A 25,141-nucleotide genomic window follows, 5' to 3' on the forward strand; every position below is an offset into this window, starting at 1 on the left:
ACAGGGTAGAACTGCCCCATAGAGTTTCGAAGGCTGTAAATCTTTATGGAAGCAGACAGCCATATCTTTCTCCTGCAGACGGGCTGGTGGGTTCAAACCACCAACTTTCTGGTTAGCAGCTGGGTGCTTTAACCACTGCACCACCAGAGCTTCCAGGACATGTATCAGAGCCTAATTTTCAATCCTTTCTTGTATCAAGAGGAAACCCCAGTGGTGTAGTGGTTAAGAGTTATGGCTGCTAACCAAAGGTCAGCAGTTCAAATCCACCAGGTGCTCCTTGGAAATCGTATGGGGCAGTTCTACTTGTCCTATAGGGTCGCTACGAGTTGGAATCGACTTAGCAGCAACGTGTTTTGTTTTCTCGTATCAAGGCTCTACTACCATCGACAAATCGGCAGTGAAGTTGCATTTTACAGCATTATAAACATCTAATGCCTTTTCATTGTACAGAATAAGTTTAGTAAATTACTGTTAAACAAGGTCATTTAATAATAATGACTAATATTCACTTAGTTCCAGACACTATGCCAGGTACTTTGCATGCACTCATTTAATCCTCACAACTCACGGCGACTCCGTGTGTGTCAGGGTAGAACTCTGCTCCACAGGGTTTTCAGTGACTGATTTTCCAGAAGTAGATCATCAGGCCTTTCGTCTGAGGTACATCTGGGTAGACTTGAACATCCATCTTTTCAGTTAGCAACTGAGCACTTTAACAACTGGCACTCCCCAGGGATTCCTAGTACTGTTGTTATCCCCATTTAAGAGATCAGAACAGATGACAATCAGATAAGGAAGCTGCCCAAGGTCTAAAAGGTAGCAAAGGGCCAAGCTAGGATCCGAACCTGATCTATCTGACTCATGTGACCATTACCCAATATTCCTCATACAAAGCTAAGCACTTAGAATAAGAACTAACTTTTAAACCCTAAAACCACTGAAATAAAGACTATAACATTTAAACTTTCTTAGCTGCTTTTTTATTTTAATGATACATATATTTCCACATTTTATATATAAAATGCTTAAGTGTATATGTTCCCATCTTTCAGCATGTATGACCTTATGAATAATAATTAAAGGTATCATTTATTGAGCACCTACTATGTGCCAGGCATGAATCTGACAGTCCCATATACTCAGGCCCATTTTACACTGGAGGACACTTACCTGCACTATAGTCATTGTGAGAAACAACATACAGATCATGCCCTTCTTTTCCTTCTTTAAATACTTTTTCGTAGGATTTTGGTGGATTCACCACATCTCTAGCTGAGACTTCTGAAAGCAGAATTAATGAAAGTTACCAACGTTAAGGCAGCTTTCATCTATTTATAACTATTTAAATTGCTAGAATAAATGGCAAATGGAGTATGCTAACTGCATAAGCCACCCTGACCCCCTGGGAGATCATGAAACCAAAAACCAAACCAAACCCAGTGCCGTCAAGTCGATTCTGACTCATAGCGACCCTATAGGACAGAGTAGAACTGCCCCATAGTTTCCAAGGAGCGCCTGGTGGATTCGAACTGCTGACCCTCTGGTTAGCAGCCATAGCACTTAACCACTACACCACCAGGCTTTCCAGGAGATCATGAAGCCGACATTAATAAAGATTTATCAAAAAAGACAGGACAGAGCCTAGATGACACTGTGCTAGAAACCCCCACTTCACCTGACTCACTCCCTAGCATTTTGAAGAATTTTGTTAACCATTTAGGTTCTCCTGAGCCACTGTTCCAAGCCCAGTTAAATTTGGATCCTGAGAATCTCTGGGCAAATTTGGTTTTAGTTTGCTCCGGACATCTCAAGATGACCTAAGCAGACCTGAATCACAAATCAGCTACAGAAACCCTGATGCTCTATGGAGTAGCCGCGGTGCAAATTTTTCCCAGTTATAGACTGGAACATACACCTTTAGTCTACTTTGATCTGAAGCTCCATCCTCAAAGTAGCCAAAGATGTCAGAGAAATCACTGGAATCAGGAAGAAATTCTTCATTCTATTGGCTCTGAACCTAGAGCTCTCAGATGTTTGTTCAACAGTTGCTTTTCCATGGCTAGTGGTCCCCACATTTGAGTACGTGAATTATTTTGTTTTCATTATGTGATATAATTTTAAATGTACCTTCCTTTATGATTTCATTCTTCCCTTTCAACCAACACAGTTGGCACCTAACAACATAGATTAAGATATTTTCCTTTCTTTTGGCCTTTCTCCCAAGGATTGAGCCCTATAAATGGTTAAGGATACCAGAAGATGCTCCTACTTAAAATAACTCTGTAAAGTAGTACTTCTTTTTGATACATTAATCCATTACCTGTATTCACACACACACACACACACACACACATTTTAAAGCATTCTTTCTAGTATATTTTTAAAAGTATACTTAGAAAGCACTTTCCATGTTAAAATGAGCTAATCCTAGATAACGGTTATTTTAACATTTCTCAGCTGTCTTACAATTGATGGCACTATAGATCAGATACAATAAGGTGCAATTGCAGATTTCGCATTCTAAGGGAGCAGCATGATTTACCTCCAGGGTAGGTGTTAAGGAAGATAATCTAGTGGGCCTATTGTCGATAAAAAGATACGTTTCCTGGCGCAAAGTTTTAATGGGTGCAAAAATACATAGCACGAACTGCATTTCTTTCCAGGATACATAAAAATGGACTTTTGGGTCTCCTGGGGTAAGCCCCCTGGAAGAAGAGGGTAAGAGGCCTGGAAAGGATAGTAGGAGAGGAATGTGAGGTTGGTGTAGAGAAAGGTGCCCGACAACATGGTGGGTGGCTGGGGCTTCAGAAGAAAAGAATGGCCTGTGAGCAGTTCTGTTACAGACTGTTCCCTGTTCTAAGATGTGTTCTACTTCCCCTCAAAATGGCAGTGAAGTCTGCCATACACACTGCCTTGTATTTGGAGAACATGCAGGTATTATGGCTCTGCATAGATGGGGTGTAGTATGCAGCGTTTACCAAACTTACTTGTCCCATGGTCTACTTTGTGAAACAGAGAGTTAAGAGTTATGAACACCTAAGAAGCACTGGTAGAAATAAAACACACAAATGGATGACCAGGAAAGGGGTGCATCCCTCACAGCTGGTCTCAATGTCAACTGTTCTGCCTTTACACCAGCTTTACACCAGCTCTGCTATACTCACTGAATCCCTGCTTCACAAGTCTGAGCTTTTACCACCTTGACGCATATACGCCCTAAGGATTCTGATTCTTGCTATGGTCCTTTTATTCTTGAATCATCATTTACAGTTGTCTGCACAACTCTCCAAAAACTACACCAGCAGAATATTTAATTCGATTTTCCATGAAGACGTATTTTACCACCCCCTGATCACGCCTTCTGTTTTCACTACCTCTGATGACTGCTGTCCCAAAGGTCGTATTGATCATATCCATTCCTTTAGGAAATCCTGGTGTCTGGTCATGAGATTTTCCTAATGGTGCTCGTCGATTGCTAAAATATATAGATTCTTTTTTATCTTTAATTTTTTGTTGAAATGTGGTAATAGGCTGTGGATTTATCAACATGCTTGCCTAAAGAAATCATAAAAAGCGTACATGTAAAAGCAAAAAATTCCAAGCTGAAAACTATAACTCCAATTAATAGCTGGGAAGAGGAGAATACATGATCGTAGGAAAATATTTCATCATTATCATTAGCTTTTCTCAACCCCAAATGAAATGTTAGAAGGGGGGCTGTGACACTTATGCATCCATCAGCTTCAATATGTGCTTTCAATAGGGTTAAAAGGTTATGGCAGGACCAGCCAGTTACTCAAATAAATATTTCAGAAAAGCAGGAATGACAAGCACAAGAAACATGTGATTTCTGCAAGTTCACTTCAAATATATAGAGGGGGTCTCTTGAATCTAGACTTTTCATGCAATCAATACGCCATGTATATATTGCCACTCTCTATAGGCAAGAGTCTCCAGGGCTGTCTTCTTTGTTCCCTAACACAGCCTGACAGCATCTCTCTTTACTGTGAGAAAATGAAATGCAACTTGTCTTTTTTTTAATTGTGCTTTAAGTGAAAATTTACAGTTCAAGTCAGCTTCTCATACAAAAACTTAAACACACATTGTTATGTGACCCTAGTTGCTCTCCCTGCACTGTGACAGCACACTCCTTTCTCTTCATCCTGTATTTATCGTGTCCATTCAACCAGCTCCTGTCCCCCTCTATGCTCTGATCTCGCCTCTGAACAGGAGCTGCCCACCTAGGCTCATGTGTCTATTTGAGCTAAGATGTACACACCTCACCAGTATCATTTTATGTCTTATAGTCCAGTCTAATCTTTGTCTGAAGAGTTGGCTTCGAGGCTGGTTTTAGTTTTGGGCTAACAAAAGAGTCTGGGGGACATGACCTCTACAGTGCCTCCAGTCTCAGTCAGACCATTAAGTCTGGTCTTTTTACGAGAACTTGAGGTCTGTATCCCACATTTCTCCTGCTCCATCAGGGATTCTCTGTTGTGTTCCCTGTCAGGGCAGTCATTGTGGTAGGCAGGCACCATCTAGTTCTTCCGGTCTCAGGCTCATGGAGTCTCTGGTTTATGCGGCCCTTTCTCTCTCCTGAGCTCATATTTTCCTTGTGTCTTTGGTGTGAAACTTGTCTTTTATTATCTAACGGGGAGAATATATAGTTTGTGGCTTAGACCGCTGGCTTCTCTACACTGACTTGGCTGCTCCTTCTTGAATTTTTTTCATTGCTCAGGATTAACATTTTTAGAGGACAGACTGAGGATGGGCTAGTAAAAAGAAGAATGGGAAGGTGATGAATCTCACCAGTATCTCATTTGTGCATCTTCACCAGGGTAAGTGAATAATGTACAGGGGAAAAAAGAAAAAGAAGTTACCGGTATTGAGCGTATAGATTTTATGCCATGGGTCAAAGTAGGCGCAATCTGAGGATCGTTTGCTCTGCCATAAAACACTCTTTCAGCTCCAGCAGGTGGATATCTGAAGTTGAAAAACTTTTTTGCCTCAGGTGGAGTGATGAGCTACCATGAGGCAAGAAAATAGTTAGAATCGTATTTAGATCAATCTTATTTTTTTTTATTAAGATAAAGTACAGTTTTAAAAATATTAACAGGACTGATCTATAAAAAAAAAAAAAAACAGTCAATAAATACCCTTAATTGCATGTTTGTAGTAAGTACATGGGGGACTACCTGCTGCCATCGAGTGGATTTCAACTTACAACAACCCTATAGGACAGAGTAGAATGGCACCATGGGGTTTCCAAGGCTGTAAATCTTTCTGGAAGCAGACTGTCGCTTCTTTCTCCCATGGTAGCAGCCAAGTGCTTTAACTATTGTGCCGCCAGGGACTATAGCTCCAAATAATAAAATTTCATAAAATGTATTTATTTGTGGAAATAAACAGCATATTTTTAAAGCTTTATATAGAAAATAACCAGGAAGTATCCAAGTTAGAAAACATACCATAAATGACTATTTCCCACTAAAATAAATTTAATCCCTTTTTTTTTTTTTAGTTTTTGTAAAGCTGGAAAATGTTAAGTTTGGAATTTTTACTCCTTAGACAAAAGCAATAGAAGGCCTCAAAATACAGTAAATCCAAACTGATCATGTTATAAATCTATACAACTTCATAAGGAAAGCTGAAAGTTGTCATATCTTTTAATGGTCACATGCAAGGTAAAGAAAGATACAAGCTGAAATGCATAGTGAAAAGGCTCACCCTGGGAAGTTTTTCAGTCAAGCAGTTTGAAACTCTGTATCCAATCGGAGTAACTTTTCCTGCCTAAGAAAAAAAACAATAGTTGATCATTTTTAGGGTGGTGGAGGAATACTCTGAAGCATGGAATTTGTATTTATAACAGAATTTATTTCAAACTTGGCCTGTCTTTCAATGCTACAAAATTACATTCAACTACTTAACAAAAAAATTTTTAAGTAAGTTGTTAGTTGCCAAGAAGTCCATTTGATTCCCTGTCATGGCAACCCCATGTGTGTCAGAGTGGAATTGCCCCACAGAGTTTTCAAGGCTGTGACCTTTGGGAAGATCTCCAGGCCTGCCTTCCAAGGTACCTCTGGGTGGACTCAAACCACCAACCTTTCGGCTAGTAGTCGAGCGCTTAACTCTGCCACTCAGAGACTCTTTTTAAGCAAGAATAGCAAATCTAAAACAAACCTGATACATAAATATTAAATAAATCCTGATATATAACATTGAGCCCTGGTGGCACAGTGGTTAAAAGCTCAGCTGCTAACCAAAAGGTCAGCAGTTCAAATCCACCAGCTGCTCCTTAAAAACCCTATGGGGCAGTTCTACTGTGTCTTATAGGCTCGCTATGAGTCAGAATTCACTTGATGGCAATTGGTTTGGTTTTGATTTTCTGATATATAAATATTTAATAAATAATATTGTTAAATATTTTATATATGTATATATATAGAAAACAGTGCTAGCACTGCAGTGAGCCATCCACTTGCAGATCCTCCGTGACACACTGAAGACATTCTACTTTCAGAAACACTCTTGTCACAGTTCATGAGTTTATTATTGCTTGTTCTTCACCATCAGTAAAATGGGAGCAGGGCTCCACTCAAGGTAAGCACAAGATAAAGTGCTAAGTAAGTCTGGATGTGTGGGGGGTGTTTGTGTGTGTGTATTTCCACCAACCAGCACCTTTTTACATTTGTGAGCATCTCATTCCTGGCCCAGCCCCTGCAGTGACTGGACTGTAATCTCAGTTGTTTTTGTCTACTTAATTGTAACTTGGGTCTTATCTACCCTTCCTTTTACCAAAGTAAAGATAACTCGTCATTCCCTGTCAGGCACCTCTTATCTATTTCCCCTTTATCTATTTCATGGCAGCTGGTAGTTTTGCAATGCATAAATTTCCTACTAGAAAAAAAAAAAAACTGAGAGAAAGAAATTTCCTGTAAAGAGAATACTGAGTCCCCTAGAGAATGAAAGATTAATGTGGAGCATGAGTGGACAAGGTGATCAATAGATTAGATAAATGGATGGCTACATGAATGAACAGCGAGAGTTCATAGATGATATGAATGGGTAGGTGAAAGTTTTTTTATGTCAAACGTTGGGTGTAAAATTCTTTTAAGGGGGAGATCATCAAAGTTTAGGAGAGTATCTTGATGATCTCTCTAGGATAAAAGAGGAAACCCACAAGACATGACCAGAATGGACTACTATAAGAGAGAGAACTGAATTGCTTTGTTAAAAAAAAATGGAAGAAGATATGAACTCCTCATGGAACAGGCTGAGAAAGGATTAAAGATGACCGATAAATTAAGAAGATGAGACGAAGGCAAGATCTTGGAGACCAAGGGGCGCAAGATGGGAAACTGGCCATGGAGAAATTGCCTAGCCTTAATGCCAAATCTTGAGTAAATTCTATTACACACAACTAACTTGTGTGAGAAGAACCTTGAGTAAGAAAAGGAGCTCTGTTTTATCTTGGGCTGAAGCAGGGTGGAGAGAAGGGAGGAAAGATACAAATGATATTTTTAAAAATTCAGCTGGACTTTATAAGAATTCTCAGAGATATCAAAAGAACACTGAGTCTTTCCTTATCCTTGGGATAAGAGCTCAAGCTATTCTTTTAAATATTCGATGACAAAGTGACCTCATAAAACTGGAGATCATGGGGATACCCAGGCAGCTGCCATCAGAGTGATGGATGGTTAGAAAGATAGACAGAAGAATGGATTGATAGATGGATTGATCTATCGATGGCCTAATAAACCATTTTTCTTGTCCCTGGTCTGTTTCTCATCTCAGTTGTTTGACAGTAGATGTTCTAGATTTCCATCATTACAAAATTCTATTGGACAGCAATGTCCTTGGTATTCCTCACAGAGCTGCCTACATAAAAAGCAGTTTGATTATAAATCAGTAGTGATTAGGTCTCTATGCTTTCATGTCTTTTGATTGGGTACACAAAAATGAAACCCATTGTGTTTTTTTTGTCATGTCTTAATATGGTTGTGAAGTCTCCTGCACCCCCAGCTAGTTGGCAGTTTCATGGGTCTTTCTTTTTATTGAAGTTGTTCTTAAGGATTCCTGTTCATCAATTTGAGGTGTCCCACAGGACTCCACAACCTGAGTATGCCCTATTCTACATGGCCTCTACTTTGAGTCTGGCCATCCCAAGGATACTCTCCAAGTTTGGTCAAAGTCTATCATGTCATTTTTCATGTGGTCCCGTAAGAAAAAGACTGAAATTTCATTTTATTTATATAGCTGTTGACAATTAAACACAATATAAATGTGCAACAAAGAATGGGGAATTCCAGAACACCTAATTGTGCTCATGAGGAACCTTTACATAGATCAAGTGGCAGTTGTTCAGACAGAACAAGGGGATATTGCATGCTTTAAAGTCAAGAAAGGTGTGCACCAGGGCTGTATTCTTTCACCATACCTACTCAATCTGTATGCTGAGCAAATAATCCGAGAAGCTGGACTATATGAAGAAGAATGGGGCATCAGGATTGGAGGAAGACTCATTCACAACCTGTGTTATGCAGATGACACAACCTTGCTTGCTGAAAGTGAAAAGGACTTGAAGCACTTACTAATGAAGATCAAAGACCACAGCCTTCAGTATGGATTGCATCTCAACATAAAGAAAACAAAAATCCTCACAACTGGACCAATGAACAACGTCATGATAAACAGAGAAAAAATTGAAGTTGTCACGGATTTCATTTTACTTGGATCCACAATCAACAGCCATGGGAGCAGCAGTCAAGAAATCAAAGGATGCATTGCATTGGGTAAATCTGCTGCAAAGAACCTCTTCAAAGTGTTGAAGAGCAAAGATGTCACCTTGAAGACTAAGGTGTGCCTGACCCAAGCCATGGTATTTTCAATCGCATCATATGCATGTGAAAGCTGGACAATGTATAAGGAAGACCAAAGAAGAATTGATGCCTTTGAATTGTGATGTTGTCAAAGAATATTGAATATACCATGGACTGCCAGAAGAACGAACAAATCTGTCTTGGAAGAAGTACAAGCAGAATGCTCCTCAGAAGCAAGGATGGCGAGACTGCATCTTACATACTTTGGACATGTTGTCAGGAAGGATCAGTCTTGGCTAAGTACAGGGTCAGTGGAAAAGAGGAAGACCCTCAACGAGGTGGATTGACAATGGCTGCAACAATGGGCTCAAGCATAACAACGATTATAAGGATGGTGCAGGACCAGGCAGTGTTTCCTTCTGTTGTGCATAGGGTCGCTACAAGTCAGAACCGACTCGACAGCACCTAACAACAACAACAAATGTGCAACGATAAGGAAATGATAAAGTATGGTACCTTCAAACGATGTCCTATTGAGAAATCATTTAAAATGATGTGCACAAATTATTTTAAATGGAATAGAAATGTATCCATGATATGAGTTAAGAAAACAAAGACACAAATTTGTATCACAAAAATGCACAAACTTACATTTGTACACACAATACACACAGAAAAAAGTTGCTAGTTGTGATTGTTATTTCTGAGTGGTGAGATTACAAGTATCTTTTATTTTCTTCTTTGCACCATTTTTCTTCATAATGTTTTAATACTAGGTATATGAGTCGACTCAACAACAAGTTTGAATTCTTGTTTTTGTTTTTCATGGAGCCCTGGTGGCACAGTGTTTAAGAGCTCAGCTGCTAACCAAAAGGTCGGCAGTTCAAATCCACCAGCTGCTCCTTGGAAACCCTATAGGGCAGTTCTACTCTGTCCTATAGCGTTGCTATGAGTCAGAATCCACTCAAAGGCAACAGCTTTATTGCTTTTCTATGCCAAAGAAAGCAATAAATCGTTATCGAAAGGTCTATAAACAACATTAAATAGAAGGGGGAAAAGAGCTGTAAGAGCACTAGAAACTAAGAACAACATTCAAGAATTTAGAAGCAGCAGCAGTGGTCACACTGACTCCTACCTCTTGAACCCACATCACCTGATCTGCTTGTAAAAGTTGGCCTCGGGCAACCTTAATAACCTCCATAACCTGACAAAGGTAGCAATGATCTTTCCTGAGACTTTCTTTTGTCTCAGGGGGCCACTAGCATTAGGAACCAACCAAGAAAAATATACTAACACTAGGTCTTACCCCTACCCCTCAACACGCCCTGTAACACACTGTTTTACACTGTGAACTCCCTAGTAAATGCCTCTTACTGCACTAGCAGGTGTGAGACGGGGGCCAGGTGGCATAATAGTTAATAGCTCAGGCTGCTAACGAAAAGGTCAGCAGTTTGAATCCATCAGCTGCTCCCTGGAAACTATGGAGCAGTTCTACTCTGTCCTGTTGACTCAACAGCAGTGGGTTGGGTGTGAGTGGAACTCCTTAGCACCATTTCTCCAACTTTCTTGAGCACTTAAAGTTAATAGAAAAATTAAAAAAAAGAATTCTGGAGGGGGGCCAAGATGGCGGACTAGGTGGACGCTCCCGCGGATCCCTCTTGCAACAAAGACTCGGAAAAACAAGGGAATCGATCACATACATAACAATCTATGAACTCTGAACAACAAGCACAGACTTAGAGACGGAGGACGAACAAATACGGGCAGACAGCGACTGTTTTCAGAACTAGGAGCCAGCGCACCAGGCAGGTGACCTTCGGAGCTCGATCTGGGGCAGAGCCCAGGGGGGCAGACGGCACAGAAAGGGGGCCCACCCCTTCCCCCCCGAACCCATCCCGGGAGGAAGCCTAGCAGGTTGGCGCGGGCGGCGTAGGGGCGCAGCCGGAGGGAGAAACACCCGGGAGGCAGTGACTGATCTGAGAGGGGGGAGAACAGCGTCCCAGCTGGGGTGCCCTGCTGTCCGCCGGGAGTTAGGCGAGAAGCCGACGGGGCGCGCGCGGGGGGGGGTCAGCTGTGTTTCCCTGGGGTGACCCCAGGGCAGGGCCCACGCGTTCGTGCGGGAGGACGCGCACCCAGTCCGCGCGTGTGGCACGGCACACCAGAGGGAGAAATCCCCGGAGGTGTCTGGTCTCAAAACAGGGAAAGCAGCATCCCAGACGGGGAGCCATTCCGCTGCGATCTGGGCACGCGCGCGCGCGCGGGCGGGGCATGAGCGCGGGGTCCATTTTTATTACCCTGAATTGACCCAGAGGGCGGGAACACCTGGTCGTGCGAGTGACGCCCTCCCAGTTTGCGCGAGAGGTGCGGCACACTGGAAGGAGAAGTCCCCGGGAGGAACTGATTGGTCCCAAAGCGCAGAAAGTAGCATCCCAGACAAAGTGCCGCCCTGCTGGGGCTTGGGCGCGCGCACGAGCGGGCCGTGAGCGCGGAGTCCATTTTTATTGCCCTGAATTGACCCAGGGGGCAGGCCCACCTGGCCGTGCGGAGGAACTGATTGGTCCCAAAGCGCAGAAAGTAGCATCCCAGACAGAGTGCCACCCTGCTGGGGCTTGGGCGCGCGCGGGCGGGGCGTGAGCACGGAGTCCATTTTTATTGCCCTGAATAGACCCTGGGGGCGGGCCCACCCGTTCGTGCGGGAAACGCCCACCCAGTGCCCACGAGCGGTGCCGCGCACCGGAGGAAGTCCCCAGGAGGAAGGGACTGGTTTCCGAGCAAGGAAAGCAGTGTCCTAGCCAGGGACCCGTCCAGCCCGGATTTTGGCAAAAGGGGGCGGAGCGTGAACGTGGTGTTCAGCTCTATATTCTGTGGTGCTACACTCCTAGCTCTCAGATCCCTCCCTCACCCTCCCCAGGCGAGCCCATTAACATCCGAATACCCGGAGCCAGAGAGAGAATTCAGATAGGGATCTGACTGCATTTTTTTTTAGCTGACTACTTGGAAAATCTAGTTTCCCAGTGATGGCTCGGAGACAGCAGTCCATATCAAACCACATAAAGAAACAGACCATGACAGCTTCTCCAACCCCCCAAACAAAAGAATCAAAATCTTTCCCAAATGAAGATACAATCCTGGAATTATCAGATACAGAATATAAAAAACTAATTTACAAAATGCTTAAAGATATCACGAATGAAATTAGGATAAATGCAGAAAAAGCCAAGGAACACACTGATAAAACTGTTGAAGAACTCAAAAAGATTATTCAAGAACATAGTGGAAAAATTAACAAGTTGCAAGAATCCATAGAGAGACAGCATGTAGAAATCCAAAAGATTAACAATAAAATTACAGAATTTGACAACGCAATAGAAAGTCAGAGGAGCAGACTCGAGCAATTAGAATGTAGACTGGGACTTCTGGAGGACCAGGGAAACAACACCAACATAGCTGGAAAAAAATCAGATAAAAGAATTAAAAAAAATGAAGAAACCCTAAGAATCATGTGGGACTCTATCAAGAAGGATAACTTGCGAGTGATTGGAGTCCCAGAACAGGGAGGGGGGACAGAAAACACAGAGAAAATAGTTGAAGAACTCCTGACACAAAACTTCCCTGACATCATGAAAGAAGAAAGGATATCTATCCAAGATGCTCATCGAACCCCATTTAAGATTGATCCAAAAAGAAAAACACCAAGACATATCATCATCAAACTTGCCAAAACCAAAGACAAACAGAAAATTTTAAAAGCAGCCAGGGAGAAAAGAAAGGTTTCCTTCAAGGGAGAATCAATAAGAATAAGTTCAGACTACTCAGCAGAAACTATGCAGGCAAGAAGGGAATGGGACGACATATACAGAGCACTAAACGAGAAAAACTGCCAACCAAGGATCATATATCCAGCAAAACTCTCTCTGAAATATGAAGGAGAAATTAAGATATTTACAGATAAACACAAGTTTAGAGAATTTGCAAAAACTAAACCAAGACTGCAAGAAATGCTAAAGGAGATTGTTTGGCCTGATGACCAATAATATCAGGTACCAGCACAATACAAGGTCACAAAACAGAACGTCCTGATATCAACGCAACTCAAACAGAGAAAGCACAAAAACAAACAAATTAAGACTAATTCTAAAAAATAAATAAATAAACAAAATAATACACACAACAGGAAATCATGGAAATCAATAGCTAAACGATCAAAATAATCAAAAAGAGGGACTAAATATAGGAGGCATTGAACTGCCAGATGGAGAGTGATACAAGGCGAAATAGAAGGATACAAGTTAGGGTTTTACTTAGAAAAATAGGGGTAAATAAAAAGGTAACCACAAAAAGGAATATCAATTCCATAACTCAAGAAAAAAGCCAAGAAAAACGTAACGACTCAATAAACACAAAGTTAAACATTATGAAAATGAGGATCTCACAAGCTACTAAGAAAAACGTCTCAGCACAAAAAAGCATGTGGAAAAATGAAATGGCCAACAACACACATAAAAAGGCATCAAAATGACAGCACTAAAAACTTACTTATCTATAATTACGCTGAATGTAAATGGACTAAATGCACCAATAAAGAGACAGAGAGTCACGGACTGGATAAAAAAACACGATCCATCTATATGCTGCCTACAAGAGACACACCTTAGACTTAGAGACACAAACAAACTAAAACTCAAAGGATGGAAAAAAGTATATCAAGCAAACAATAAGCAAAAAAGAAGAGGAGTAGCAATATTAATTTCTGACAAAATAGACTTTAGACTTAAATCCGCCACAAAGGATAAAGAAGGACACTATATAATGATAAAAGGGACAATTGATCAGGAAGACATAACCATATTAAATATTTACGCACCTAATGACAGGGCTGCAAGATACATAAATCAAATTTTAACAGAATTGAAAAGTGAGATAGACACCTCCACATATATAGTAGGAGACTTCAACACACCACTTTCGGAGAAGGACAGGACATCCAGTAAGAAGCTCAATAGAGACACGGAAGACCTACTTACGACAATCAACCAACTTGACCTCATTGACTTATACAGAACTCTCCACCCAACTGCTGCAAAATATACTTTTTTTTCTAGCGCACATGGAACATTCTCTAGAATAGACCACATATTAGGGCATAAAACAAATCTTTGCAGAATCCAAAACATCGAAATATTACAAAGCATCTTCTCAGACCACAAGGCAATGAAGCTAGAAATCAATAACAGAAAAACTAGGGAAAAGAAATCAAATACTTGGAAAATGAACAATACCCTCCTGAAAAAAGACTGGGTTATAGAAGACATCAAGGAGGGAATAAGGAAATTCTTAGAAAACAACGAGAATGAAAATACTTCCTATCAAAACCTCTGGGACACAGCAAAAGCAGTGCTCAGAGGCCAATTTATATCGATAAATGCACACATACAAAAAGAAGAAAGAGACAAAATCAGAGAACTGTCCCGACAACTTGAGCAAATAGAAAGTGAGCAACAAAAGAATCCATCAGGCACCCGAAGAAAACAAATAATAAAAATTAGAGCTGAACTAAATGAATTAGAGAACAGAAAAACAATTGAAAGAATTAACAAAGCCAAAAGCTGGTTCTTTGAAAAAATTAACAAAATTGATAAACCATTGGCTAGACTGACTAAAGAAAAACAGGAAAGGAAACAAATAACCCGAATAAGAAACGAGAAGGACCACATCACAACAGAACCAAATGAAATCAAAAGAATCATATCAGATTACTACATAAAATTGTACTCTAACAAATTTGAAAACCTAGAAGAAATGGATAAATTCTTGGAACAACACTACTTACCTAAACTAACACATACAGAAGTAGAACAACTAAATAGACCCATAACAAAAAAAGAGATTGAAATGGTAATCAAAAAACTCCCAACAAAAAAAAGTCCTGGCCCAGATGGCTTCACTGCAGAGTTCTACCAAACCTTCAGAGAAGACTTAACACCATTACTATTGAAGGTATTTCAAAGTATAGAAAAAGACGGAATACTACCCAACTCATTCTATGAAGCCACCATCTCCCTGATACCAAAACCAGGTAAAGACATTACAAAAAAAGAAAATTTTAGACCTATATCCCTCATGAACATAGATGCAAAAATCCTTAATAAAATTCTAGCCAATAGAATCCAACAACACATCAAAAAAATAATTCACCCTGATCAAGTGGGATTTATACCAGGTATGCAAGGCTGGTTTAATATCAGAAAAACCATTAATGTAATCCATCACATAAATAAAACAAAAGACAAAAACCACATGATCTTATCAATTGATGCAGAAAAGGCATTTGACAAAGTCCAACACCCATTTATGATAAAAACTCTCACCAAAATAGGAATTGAAGGAAAATTCCTCAACATAATAAAGGGCATATATGCAAAGCCAACAGCCAATATCACTCTAAATGGAGAGAACCTGAAAGCATTTCCCTTGAGAACGGGAACCAGACAAGGATGCCCTTTATCACCGCTCTTATTCAACATCGTACTTGAAGTCCTAGCCAGGGCAATTAGGCTAGACAAAGAAATAAAGGGTATTCAGATTGGTAAGGAGGAAGTAAAGCTATCACTATTTGCAGATGACATGATCGTATACATGGAAAACCCTAAGAAATCCTCCAGAAAACTACTGAAACTAATAGAAGAGTTTGGAAGAGTCTCAGGATATAAAATAAACATACAAAAATCACTTGGATTCCTCTACACCAACAAAAAGAACACCGAAGAGGAAATAACCAAATCAATACCATTCACAGTAGCCCCCAAGAAGATAAAATACTTAGGAATAAATCTTACCAAGGAAGTAAAAGACCTATACAAAGAAAACTATAAAACTCTGCTACAAGAAATTCAAAAGGACACGCTTAAATGGAAAAACATACCCTGCTCATGGATGGGAAGACTCAACATAGTAAAAATGTCTGTTCTACCAAAAGCCATTTATACATACAACGCACTTCCAATCCAAATACCAATGTCATACTTTAAGGGAATAGAGAAACAAATCACTAACTTCATATGGAAAGGAAAGAATCCCCAGATAAGCAAAACATTACTGAAAAAGAAGAAGAAAGTGGGAGGCCTCACCCTACCTGATTTCAGAACCTATTATATAGCTACAGTAGTCAAAACAGCCTGGTACTGGTACAACAACAGGCACATAGACCAATGGAACAGAATTGAGAATCCAGATATAAATCCATCCACGTATGAGCAGCTGATATTTGACAAAGGACCAGTGTCAGTCAATTGGGGAAATAATAGTCTTTTTAACAAATGGTGCTGGCATACCTGGATATCCATTTGCAAAAGAATGAAACAGGACCCATACCTCACACCATGCACAAAAACTAACTCCAAGTGGATCAAAGACCTAAACATAAAGACTAAAACGATAAAAATCTTGGAAGAAAAAATAGGATCTACCCTAGGAGCCCTAATACAGGGCATAAACAGAATACAAAACATTACCAAAAAGGATGAAGAGAAACCCAATAACTGGGAGCTCCTAAAAATCAAACACCTATGCTCATCTAAAGACTTCACCAAAAGAGTAAAAAGACCACCTACAGACTGGGAAAGAATATTCAGCTATGACATCTCAGACCAGCGCCTGATCTCTAAAATCTACATGATTCTGTCAAAACTCAACCACAAAAAGACAAACAACCCAATCAAGAAGTGGGCAAAGGATATGAACACACATTTCACTAAAGAAGATATTCAGGCAGCCAACAGATACATGAGAAAATGCTCTCGATCATTAGTCATTAGAGAAATGCAAATTAAGACTACGATGAGATTCCATCAGACACCAACTAGACTGGCATTAATTCAAAAATCACAAAATAATAAATGTTGGAGAGGCTGCGGAGAGACTGGAACTCTCATACACTGCTGGTGGGATTGTAAAATGGTACAACCACTGTGGAAATCCATCTGGCGTTATCTTAAACAGTTAGAAATAGAACTACCATACAAACCAGAAATCCCACTCCTCGGAATATACCCTAAAAATACAAGACCCTTCACACAAACAGATATATGCACACCCATGTTTATTGCAGCTCTGTTTACAATAGCAAAAAGCTGGAAGCAACCAAGATGTCCATCAACGGACGAATGGGTAAATAAATTGTGGTATATTCACACAATGGAATACTACGCATCCATAAAGAACAGTGACGAATCTCTGAAACATTTCATAACATGGAGGAATCTGGAAGGCATTATGCTGAGCGAAATGAGTCAGTTGCAAAAGGACAAATATTGTATAAGACCACTATTATAAGATCTTGAGGAATAGAAAAAACGGAAAAGAACACATACTTTTGTGGTTACAAAGGGGGGAGGGAGGGAGGGAGGGAGGGAGAGGGCTTTTTATTGATCAATCTGTAGATGGGAACTGCTTTGGGTGAAGGGAAAGACAACACTCAAAACAAGGAAGGTCAGCCTAATTGGACAGGATTAAAAGTAAAGAGGTTTCCGAGATAAAATGAAAGCTTCAAAGGATAGCGAAGCAGGGGCTGGGGTCTGGGGAACTTGGTTTGAGAGGACTTCTAAATCAATGGGCAAAACAATTCTATTATGAAAACACTCTGCATCCCACTTTGAATTGTGGCACCTGGGGTCCTAAATGCCAACAAGCAGCCATCTAAAATACATTAATTGGTCTCAACCCACCGGGAGCAAAGGCAAAGGAAGAACACCAAGGTCACACGACAACTAAGAACCCAAGAGACAGAAAGGGCCACTTGAACCAGAGACCTACAATATCCTGAGACCAGAAGAACAAGTTGGTGCCCGGCCACAATCGATGTCTGCCCTGTCAGGGAGCACAAGAGACAACTCCTGAGGGAGCAGGAGACCAATGGGATACAGACCCCAAATTCTCATTAAAAGACCACACCTAATGGTATGATTGCGACTAGAGGAATCCCAGAGACAATGCTCCCCAGAACTTCTGATGGCACAGGACAGGAACCAACCCCGAAGACAAATCATCAGGCATGAAAAGGACTGGTCAGTGGGGGGGAGAGAGATACTGATGAAGAGCGAGCTAATTAAATCAGGTGGACACGGGAGAGTGTGTTGGCAACTCTTGACTGGAGGGGGGATGGGAAGATAGAGAGAGATGGAAGAAGGTAAAATTGGCACGAAACGAGAGACTGTAAGGGCTGACTCAATAGGGGGAGAGCAAGTGGGAGAAGGGAGTAAGATGTATGTAAACCTACATGTGACAGACTGATTGGAATGGTAAATGTTCACTTGAAGCTTAATAAAAATTTAAAAAAAAAAAAAAAAAAGAATTCTGGTGGCAAAAAAAAAATTGGGGAAATGCTGGAAACTTTAACATGCTAACCAAACCAAAAAAACCAAACTCATTGTCATCTAGTCGATTCCAACTCATAGCAACCTTCTAAGACAGAGTAGAACTGCCCCGTAGAGTTTCTAAGGAGTGCCTGGTGGATTTGAACTGCTGACCTTTTGGTTAGCAGTGTAGCACTTAACCACTATACTACCATAAAAATATCATTTTAAATCTCGAAGGGCAGATGCAAATAGTGATCTCCCATTAATTTGACCTTGGAGTCTTTTTTTTTTTTAAGAACACTTGAGGTCAGGAAAGGTGTGCGTCAGTGTTGTATCCCTTCATCATACTTATTCAATCTGTATGCTGAGCAAATAATCCGAGACTAGACTATACGAAGAATGCAACATCAGGATTGGTGGAAGATACATTGACAACCTGCGATATGTAGATGACACAACCTTGCTTGCTTAAAGTGAAAAGGATTTAAAGCACCTACTGATGAAGATCAAAGATTACAACCTCAAGTATGGATTGCTCCTCAACATAAAGAAAACAAAAATCCTCACAATTAGATCAATAAGCAACATCATGATAAACAGAAAAAAGATTGAAGTTGTCAAGGATTTCATTTCACTTGGATCCACAACCAACACCCACAGAAGCAGCAGCTAAGAAATCAAAAGACACATGGCATTGGGCAGATCTGTCGCAAAGGCCTCTTTAAAGTGTTAAAAAGCAAAGATATCACTTCAAAGACTAAAGTGTGCCTGACCAAGCCATGGTGTTTTCAATCACTTCATATGCATGTGAAAGCTGGACAATAAACCCAGTGTGCACTGGACAATAAATAAATAAATAGATTAATAAATAAAAATAAGGAAGACCAAAGAAGAATTGATGCCTTTGAATTGTGGTGTTGGTGAAGACAGTCGAATATACCATGAACTGGCAAAAGAACAAACAAATCTGTCTTGGAACAAGTACAACCAGAATGTTCCTTAGACACAAGGATGACGAGACTTCATCTCAAATAATTTGGACATGTTACCGGGAGGGATCAGTCCCTGAAGAAGGACATCGTGCTTGGTAAAGTAAAAAAAAAAGCAAGGGGTCATCAAAAAAGATGACCCTCAAGGAGATGAATTGACACAGTGGCTGTAACAATGGGCTCAAGCGTAATGATTGTGAGGATGGCACAGGACTGGGCAGTGTCTTGCTCTGTTGTACACAGGGTCACTGTGGGTCAGAACTGACTCCAGGGCACCTAATAACAACAACAACAAACAGAAACTCTGTAATCATTAAGCAATAGCTCCCCATTCCCTGATTCCTCCAGCCTCTGGTAAACTCTAATCTACTTTCTGTCTCTACGAGTTTACCTATTGTAGACATTTCATATAAGTGTAATCATACAATATTTGCTCTTCTGCATCTGGATTATTTCACTTAGAATAACGTTTTCAAGCTTCGTCCATGTTGCAGCATATATCAGAACTTCATTCCTTTTTATGCTTGAATAATATTCTGTTGTAGGTATATCCAACATTTTGTTTATTCATCTGTTGATGGAGACTGGGGTTGTTTCTACCTCTTGGATATTGTGAATAATGCTACCATGAACATTTACATACAAGTATCTGTTTGAGTTCCTGTTTTCAATTATTTTGGGTACATATCTAGGAATGGGATTTCTTGGGTCCTATGATAATTCTGTGTTTAACTTTCTGAAGAACCATCAAACTGTTTTGTTGTCCACAGCCACAGCACCATCTTACATTCCCACCAGCAGTGGCAGAGGGTTACAATTTCTCTACATTCTCCCCAATATTTGTTATCTCCCCTTCCTTTTTTAATTAAAAAAAAAAAAATTACAGGAAAATATACATAAAACACTCACCATTTTAACCATTTGGAAGTGTACAATTCAGTAACACTAATTACATTCACCATGATGGCCAACCATCACCATTTTCCGCTTCCAAAAGTTTCTCCTCACCCTAAACACTCAGTACGCCTTAAGTAAAAACTCCCCATTTCCTCCTTTCCCTCAGCCCGTTAACCACTAATAAACTTTGATCTCCATGCATTTGTCTATTTTAGATATTTCATATAAGTGAGATCATACGTATTCGTCCTTTTGTGTCTGACTTATCTCACTCAACATAAACTTTCTAAGGTTCACTCATGTTGCAGCATGTATCAGAACTTCATTTCTCTTTATGGCTGAATAATATTCCACTGTATGGGAGCCCTGCTGATGCAGTGGTTAAGAGCTTAGCTGCTAACCAAATGTCAGCAGTTCCAACGCAACAGCCACTCCTTGGAAATCCTATGGGGCAGTTCTACTCTCATCTATAGGGTCAATAAGTCAAAATCGACTCAATGGCAACAGGCTTTTTAACCCTGGAAGTAGATAAAGTATGTCATAAGTAATTTCCTTAAATTGAGCTGTGCACCTGCACACTGTGATAATGAAATGTAACATTAATCAAATCTCTATAAATTAACGAAACACAAATATGTCACTAAACTATTCCCAGGAGCCCTGGTGGTGTAGCGGTTAAGAGTTCGGCTACTAACCAAAAGGTCGGCAGTTCAAATTCACCATCCACTCCTTGGAAACCCAATGAGGCAGTTCTAGTCTGTACTATACAGTTGCTATGAGTCAGAACCTACTCAATGGCACCTAACAACAACAACAACAAGCAATTCCCATAATTTTTAATCAACTTGGCCTTGAAACATTTGTAGTAAAAAAAGAACATAAATATGTCATACAACAATTCCTTAGTTGGCAATAAAACATATTATAAATTACCAAAACATAAACATGTCACACAACAATGCCCTTAATTGGCAATAAAGCATACCAATTATAGTTGGACATGACAGCATATATGGTATGTAAACTCTTGGATTTCTTATTTTCAGAGAAGACGACAGAAGTAAAAGGTCCCTTTGGCTCTCTGTCTGAAGACTAACAGCCTGCTGAGATACTGCTCACCACAACAAAAGAAGTAAGACTCTAACTCTTCTGAGTTCAAGGGGTGGTCAAGTCTCCTCTCCGAGACCACTCATTAAAGATAAAAGGCTGAAGTTTAAAGATTTGGACTCTAACATTTAAACTAACATTGTAATTGTTAATTCAGATTCTCTAATGCTAAATGAGTATTTTGAGGTCTTACTTGCATGCCTTGCCATGACTACCCTGCAATAAACTAAACAAGTTTATGCATGACAAACCTCAGCATTTCTTTATTCTTAAGATAAAGTCTTCCAGGACACCTTACCAGATACATTATTTTCAAATATTTTCTCCCATTCTGCAGACTGTCTTCTCTCTTCATAGTGCCCTTTGATTTACAAAAGTTTTTAATTTCAATGAAGTCCAATGTATCTGTTTTTCTTTTGTTGCCAGAGCTTTTGGTGTGTAATAGCTAAAACACCACTGTCGAATCCAAGGTCAAGAAGATTTACCCGTTTCCTTTTAAGAGTTTTTATAGTTTAGCTCTTAAATACAGGTATTCAATACATTTTCAGTTAATTTTTGTATATGATGTGAGGTAACAGTCCAATCTCACTCTTTTACACGTGGATATCATTTTCCCAAAATCTTTTAACATGTCTCTTTAGTCTCCTGCAGTCTCGAACCACTGATAATCTTTCCTTGTCTTTCATGACTTTGACATATTTTTTAAGAGTACAGGCCAGTTATTTTGTAAAATATCCCTTTTGGGGGGTTGGCTAATATTTTCTTATATTAGATTCATGTTATGCATTTTTTGACACTGTGATCGTTAAGGTTGGGCATCGACTTGGCTGGGCCGTGGTTCTCAGACATTTGGCACTTAGGATGTAGTTTTGCTGTCCTATGATGATGTGATCATTTCCATGATGAGATCTGATATATAATGTGATTACCTCAATAATGTGATCTGCTGTGAGTAGCCAATCAGTTGAAAGGGAGTTTCCCTGGGGCTGTGGCCTGCATCCAATATAAGTGGACTTTCTGGCAAGGCTGTCCTGCTTTTGCTCACTCTGGATCCTGCAGTTGGCTCCTGTTCATCTGTCCTCTGGTTCCTGGTACTTGAGCTAGCAGCTCACCTGCCATCTTACTTGATGATCTTGGGTTCAGCAGCCCCTGCAGCTACATGGATTGGAAGAGGCCTCCAGCCTGACCCACAGACTTGGGATGTTCCAGCCTCTGCAACCACATGAGCCATTTCCTTCACATAAATTTCTATATATACGTGTTTGTGCACTTTACTTGTTTTGCTTCTCTAGAGAACCCAGACTAAGACAGACAGTAGTAGCACAGAAACAATGCTGTATTCTTCTATCAGGTAGCACGCACTATCAATTTGTCCTATGATTGGTATGATTAACTTTGATCACTAATTAAACATGATGTCTGCTAGGTTTCTCCTGTAATTTTTTTTCTTTGTAATTAATAATTATTCTGTGCAAATACCCAATTTCTCATCAAATTTTCATCCACTATTTTAATATCCATTGATGATTCTTGCCCAAATCATTGTTAGTATAATGACTGCCAGATGGTGACTTCTGTCATTCCTTATACATTTATTACTTGGCATTATACTAAAGGAAGCTTTCTTTTCTCTCTATTTCTTCATTCATGTATGCATTTACATCAGTATGGACTTATGTATTTCTATTTTATTCAATGCTCAAAATATACCATCTTTGGCCAGTGGGAGCTACGTCAACCTTGTTTCTGCATCCCTCTGACCTATCTGCATTATTCTTTGAGCATCTTCTTTCTTTCTGGCACAAAGATGTTCAAGGTTCATCTTGTACATACCTGTGGCAGGCCTGGAATGTACCATTTCTCCAAGGAACCCTGATTCCTTTTAATAGAGAATGGTTTTTAGAACTCAAGACCTGGATATTAGGTATGCTCACTGCTCCCGCAGAAACATTGTTTCTAGACCCTGCTAGAGGATAGAGTTAGGAAATGTATATCCACACACACATCTGTATTAATTCTGTATCATTCTGTCTAGTTAAATGTGTAGATAGAGACAGGCATGGACATGAACATGGATATAGACATCGACATAGATATACTATGAGTGTCCACCAACACCTCCAAGTACTATCCAACACAATGGTATTCATGCTATCCTTCTCTTTTTCATATTTGTAACTCTTCTTTTCATCAGTAAGAAACCTGGCTCCTACTATCCTAAATATAGTTACTTATATGTTCATTCCCTCTGTATGTAACCAAACTCCCAACTGCATCAGCCACCTTTTCATCTACCCACCTCTTTGCTCAGTTGCTAACCACACCAGAACCACCTCATTTCGCTACCTCCTCCCTCAGCCCCCAATGTTACAGCTTTTAATGACCAAGTATCTCTTTACTTACCATATGCTTGGTTCCCATGGTTCAAGTCACCTCAGGAAGATTGAGACAAGGCCATTTTCATGTACAATAGATCCACAGACACATAATCATCACACTACCTTCTACTCTCCAAACTCAGTGAGAGCCACCATAATGATAATGATCCCATGGGTCTGTGACCGTACTGGGCCTCAGTCAAGACGACTGTTTTACCCATAGCTATCGCTACTTTGTGGTTAAGTGCTACAGCTGCTACCCAAGAGGTCGGCAGTTTGAATCCGCCAGGCGCTCCTTGGAAACTCTATGGGGCAGTTCTACTCTGTCCTGTAGGGTCACTACGAGTCGGAATCGACTCGACGGCAGTGGGTTTGGTTTGGGTTTTGGTTTTATCCCTACTTTGTAGTATCTCAGAGAAAGAGTTAAGCAGGATGATATCAATTCCTTTCTGCCCAAAAGTCTCTGGACCCATCATGCAAATGAATAACCCACTTCCCAGAATTCTGCAAAGATTGGCTTTACAAATTCAGCAAAGTGAATCTTTCCACTTTTTCTCTAGTACCAGTACCTACATAACTAGAAAGTTTCTAGAAGATTTACACATGGGTACCTCTTTCCATCTACCCATTCCCACAATGGCTATCATGTTTTCTTAGTGTGAAACAGGAAAAAATAATAATAATCTCTTGTCAGGCACCAGTCTGCATGACATTTACTGTATTATAAAATGATAAAGTCTACTGGTCCCAAGTGTCTAAACTCTAAGCTCCTTGAAAGTAATTTTTTTCATTTCTCATTTTTGTATTATTTTTCATTTTTGTAGCCTCAGTGTCTACATACTGTCCAGTCATTGTAGAAATCTTGTCTTTTATTTTTTTTAACATTCCGTTGAACTTTTCTTCCTTCTTCATCTTTCTTCTCCAGGGCTCAATACCATTTGCCAATGCAGTTTGTACTGTTCAATGGTTTCGTCCTAATAACCCTTGGGTTTTTGCCACAGTCAGGGATTATGGCAGATCAAAGGATAGCCTGAGAATGTCTTGAGGGAATGACCACCACAGAGATCTTTATCTCTACCAGGCTGCCTTCCAGGAGCTCTTTTAAGGGCAAACAGGCCTCCACAGAGAGAGGACCTTTTTTTTTCCAGTCTTTTTGATTGTTCAAGGTTAGGAGCCCTAGTTGCACAGTAGTTAAGAGCTTGGCTACTAACCAAAAGGTCTGCAGTTTGAATCTACAAGCTGCTCCTTAGAAACGCTATGGGACAGTTTTACTCTGTCCTACAGGGTTGCTATGAGTCAGAATCCACTCGATGGCAATGGGTTTGAACTTTTTTACTAGAAGGACTCACCTACTGGGGTCTCAAAAACTCCTAAGAGCAGACCTTCATGTGTAACTCAACACCAACTTTGGGCAGCAACTTCAAACCACAGGATAAATGTCCCTACAATGAGATTTTTCTACTCCCTACCCCTTGTAAGAGCCCTGGTGGTACAATGGTTAAGAGATCGTCAGTTAACCAAAAGGTCGGCAGTTTGAATTCACCAGCTGCTCCTTCTACTCTCTCCTGTGGGTTACTATGAGTCGGAATTGACTCAGCCAC

The 25,141-nt window shown here is 40.3% G+C and overlaps 1 protein-coding gene across 1 annotated transcript in view; it reads right to left on the reverse strand.

The window, feature by feature from the left end:
* EFHB (EF-hand domain family member B) overlaps window positions 1-25,141 on the reverse strand; it is an 82,317-nt gene that overhangs the window by 40,999 nt on the left and 16,177 nt on the right. Inside the window, exons 2-5 of the mRNA XM_003415790.4 lie at window positions 5,725-5,787; window positions 4,878-5,021; window positions 3,375-3,555; window positions 1,171-1,281 (exon numbers count right to left, since the gene is read on the reverse strand). Coding sequence (XP_003415838.2) covers window positions 1,171-1,281; window positions 3,375-3,555; window positions 4,878-5,021; window positions 5,725-5,787 — 499 coding nt within the window. The remainder of the gene's footprint in view (window positions 1-1,170; window positions 1,282-3,374; window positions 3,556-4,877; window positions 5,022-5,724; window positions 5,788-25,141) is intronic.

The sequence above is a fragment of the Loxodonta africana genome, chromosome 27, assembly GCF_030014295.1.
Source record: "Loxodonta africana isolate mLoxAfr1 chromosome 27, mLoxAfr1.hap2, whole genome shotgun sequence".
Classification (NCBI taxonomy): domain Eukaryota; kingdom Metazoa; phylum Chordata; class Mammalia; order Proboscidea; family Elephantidae; genus Loxodonta; species Loxodonta africana.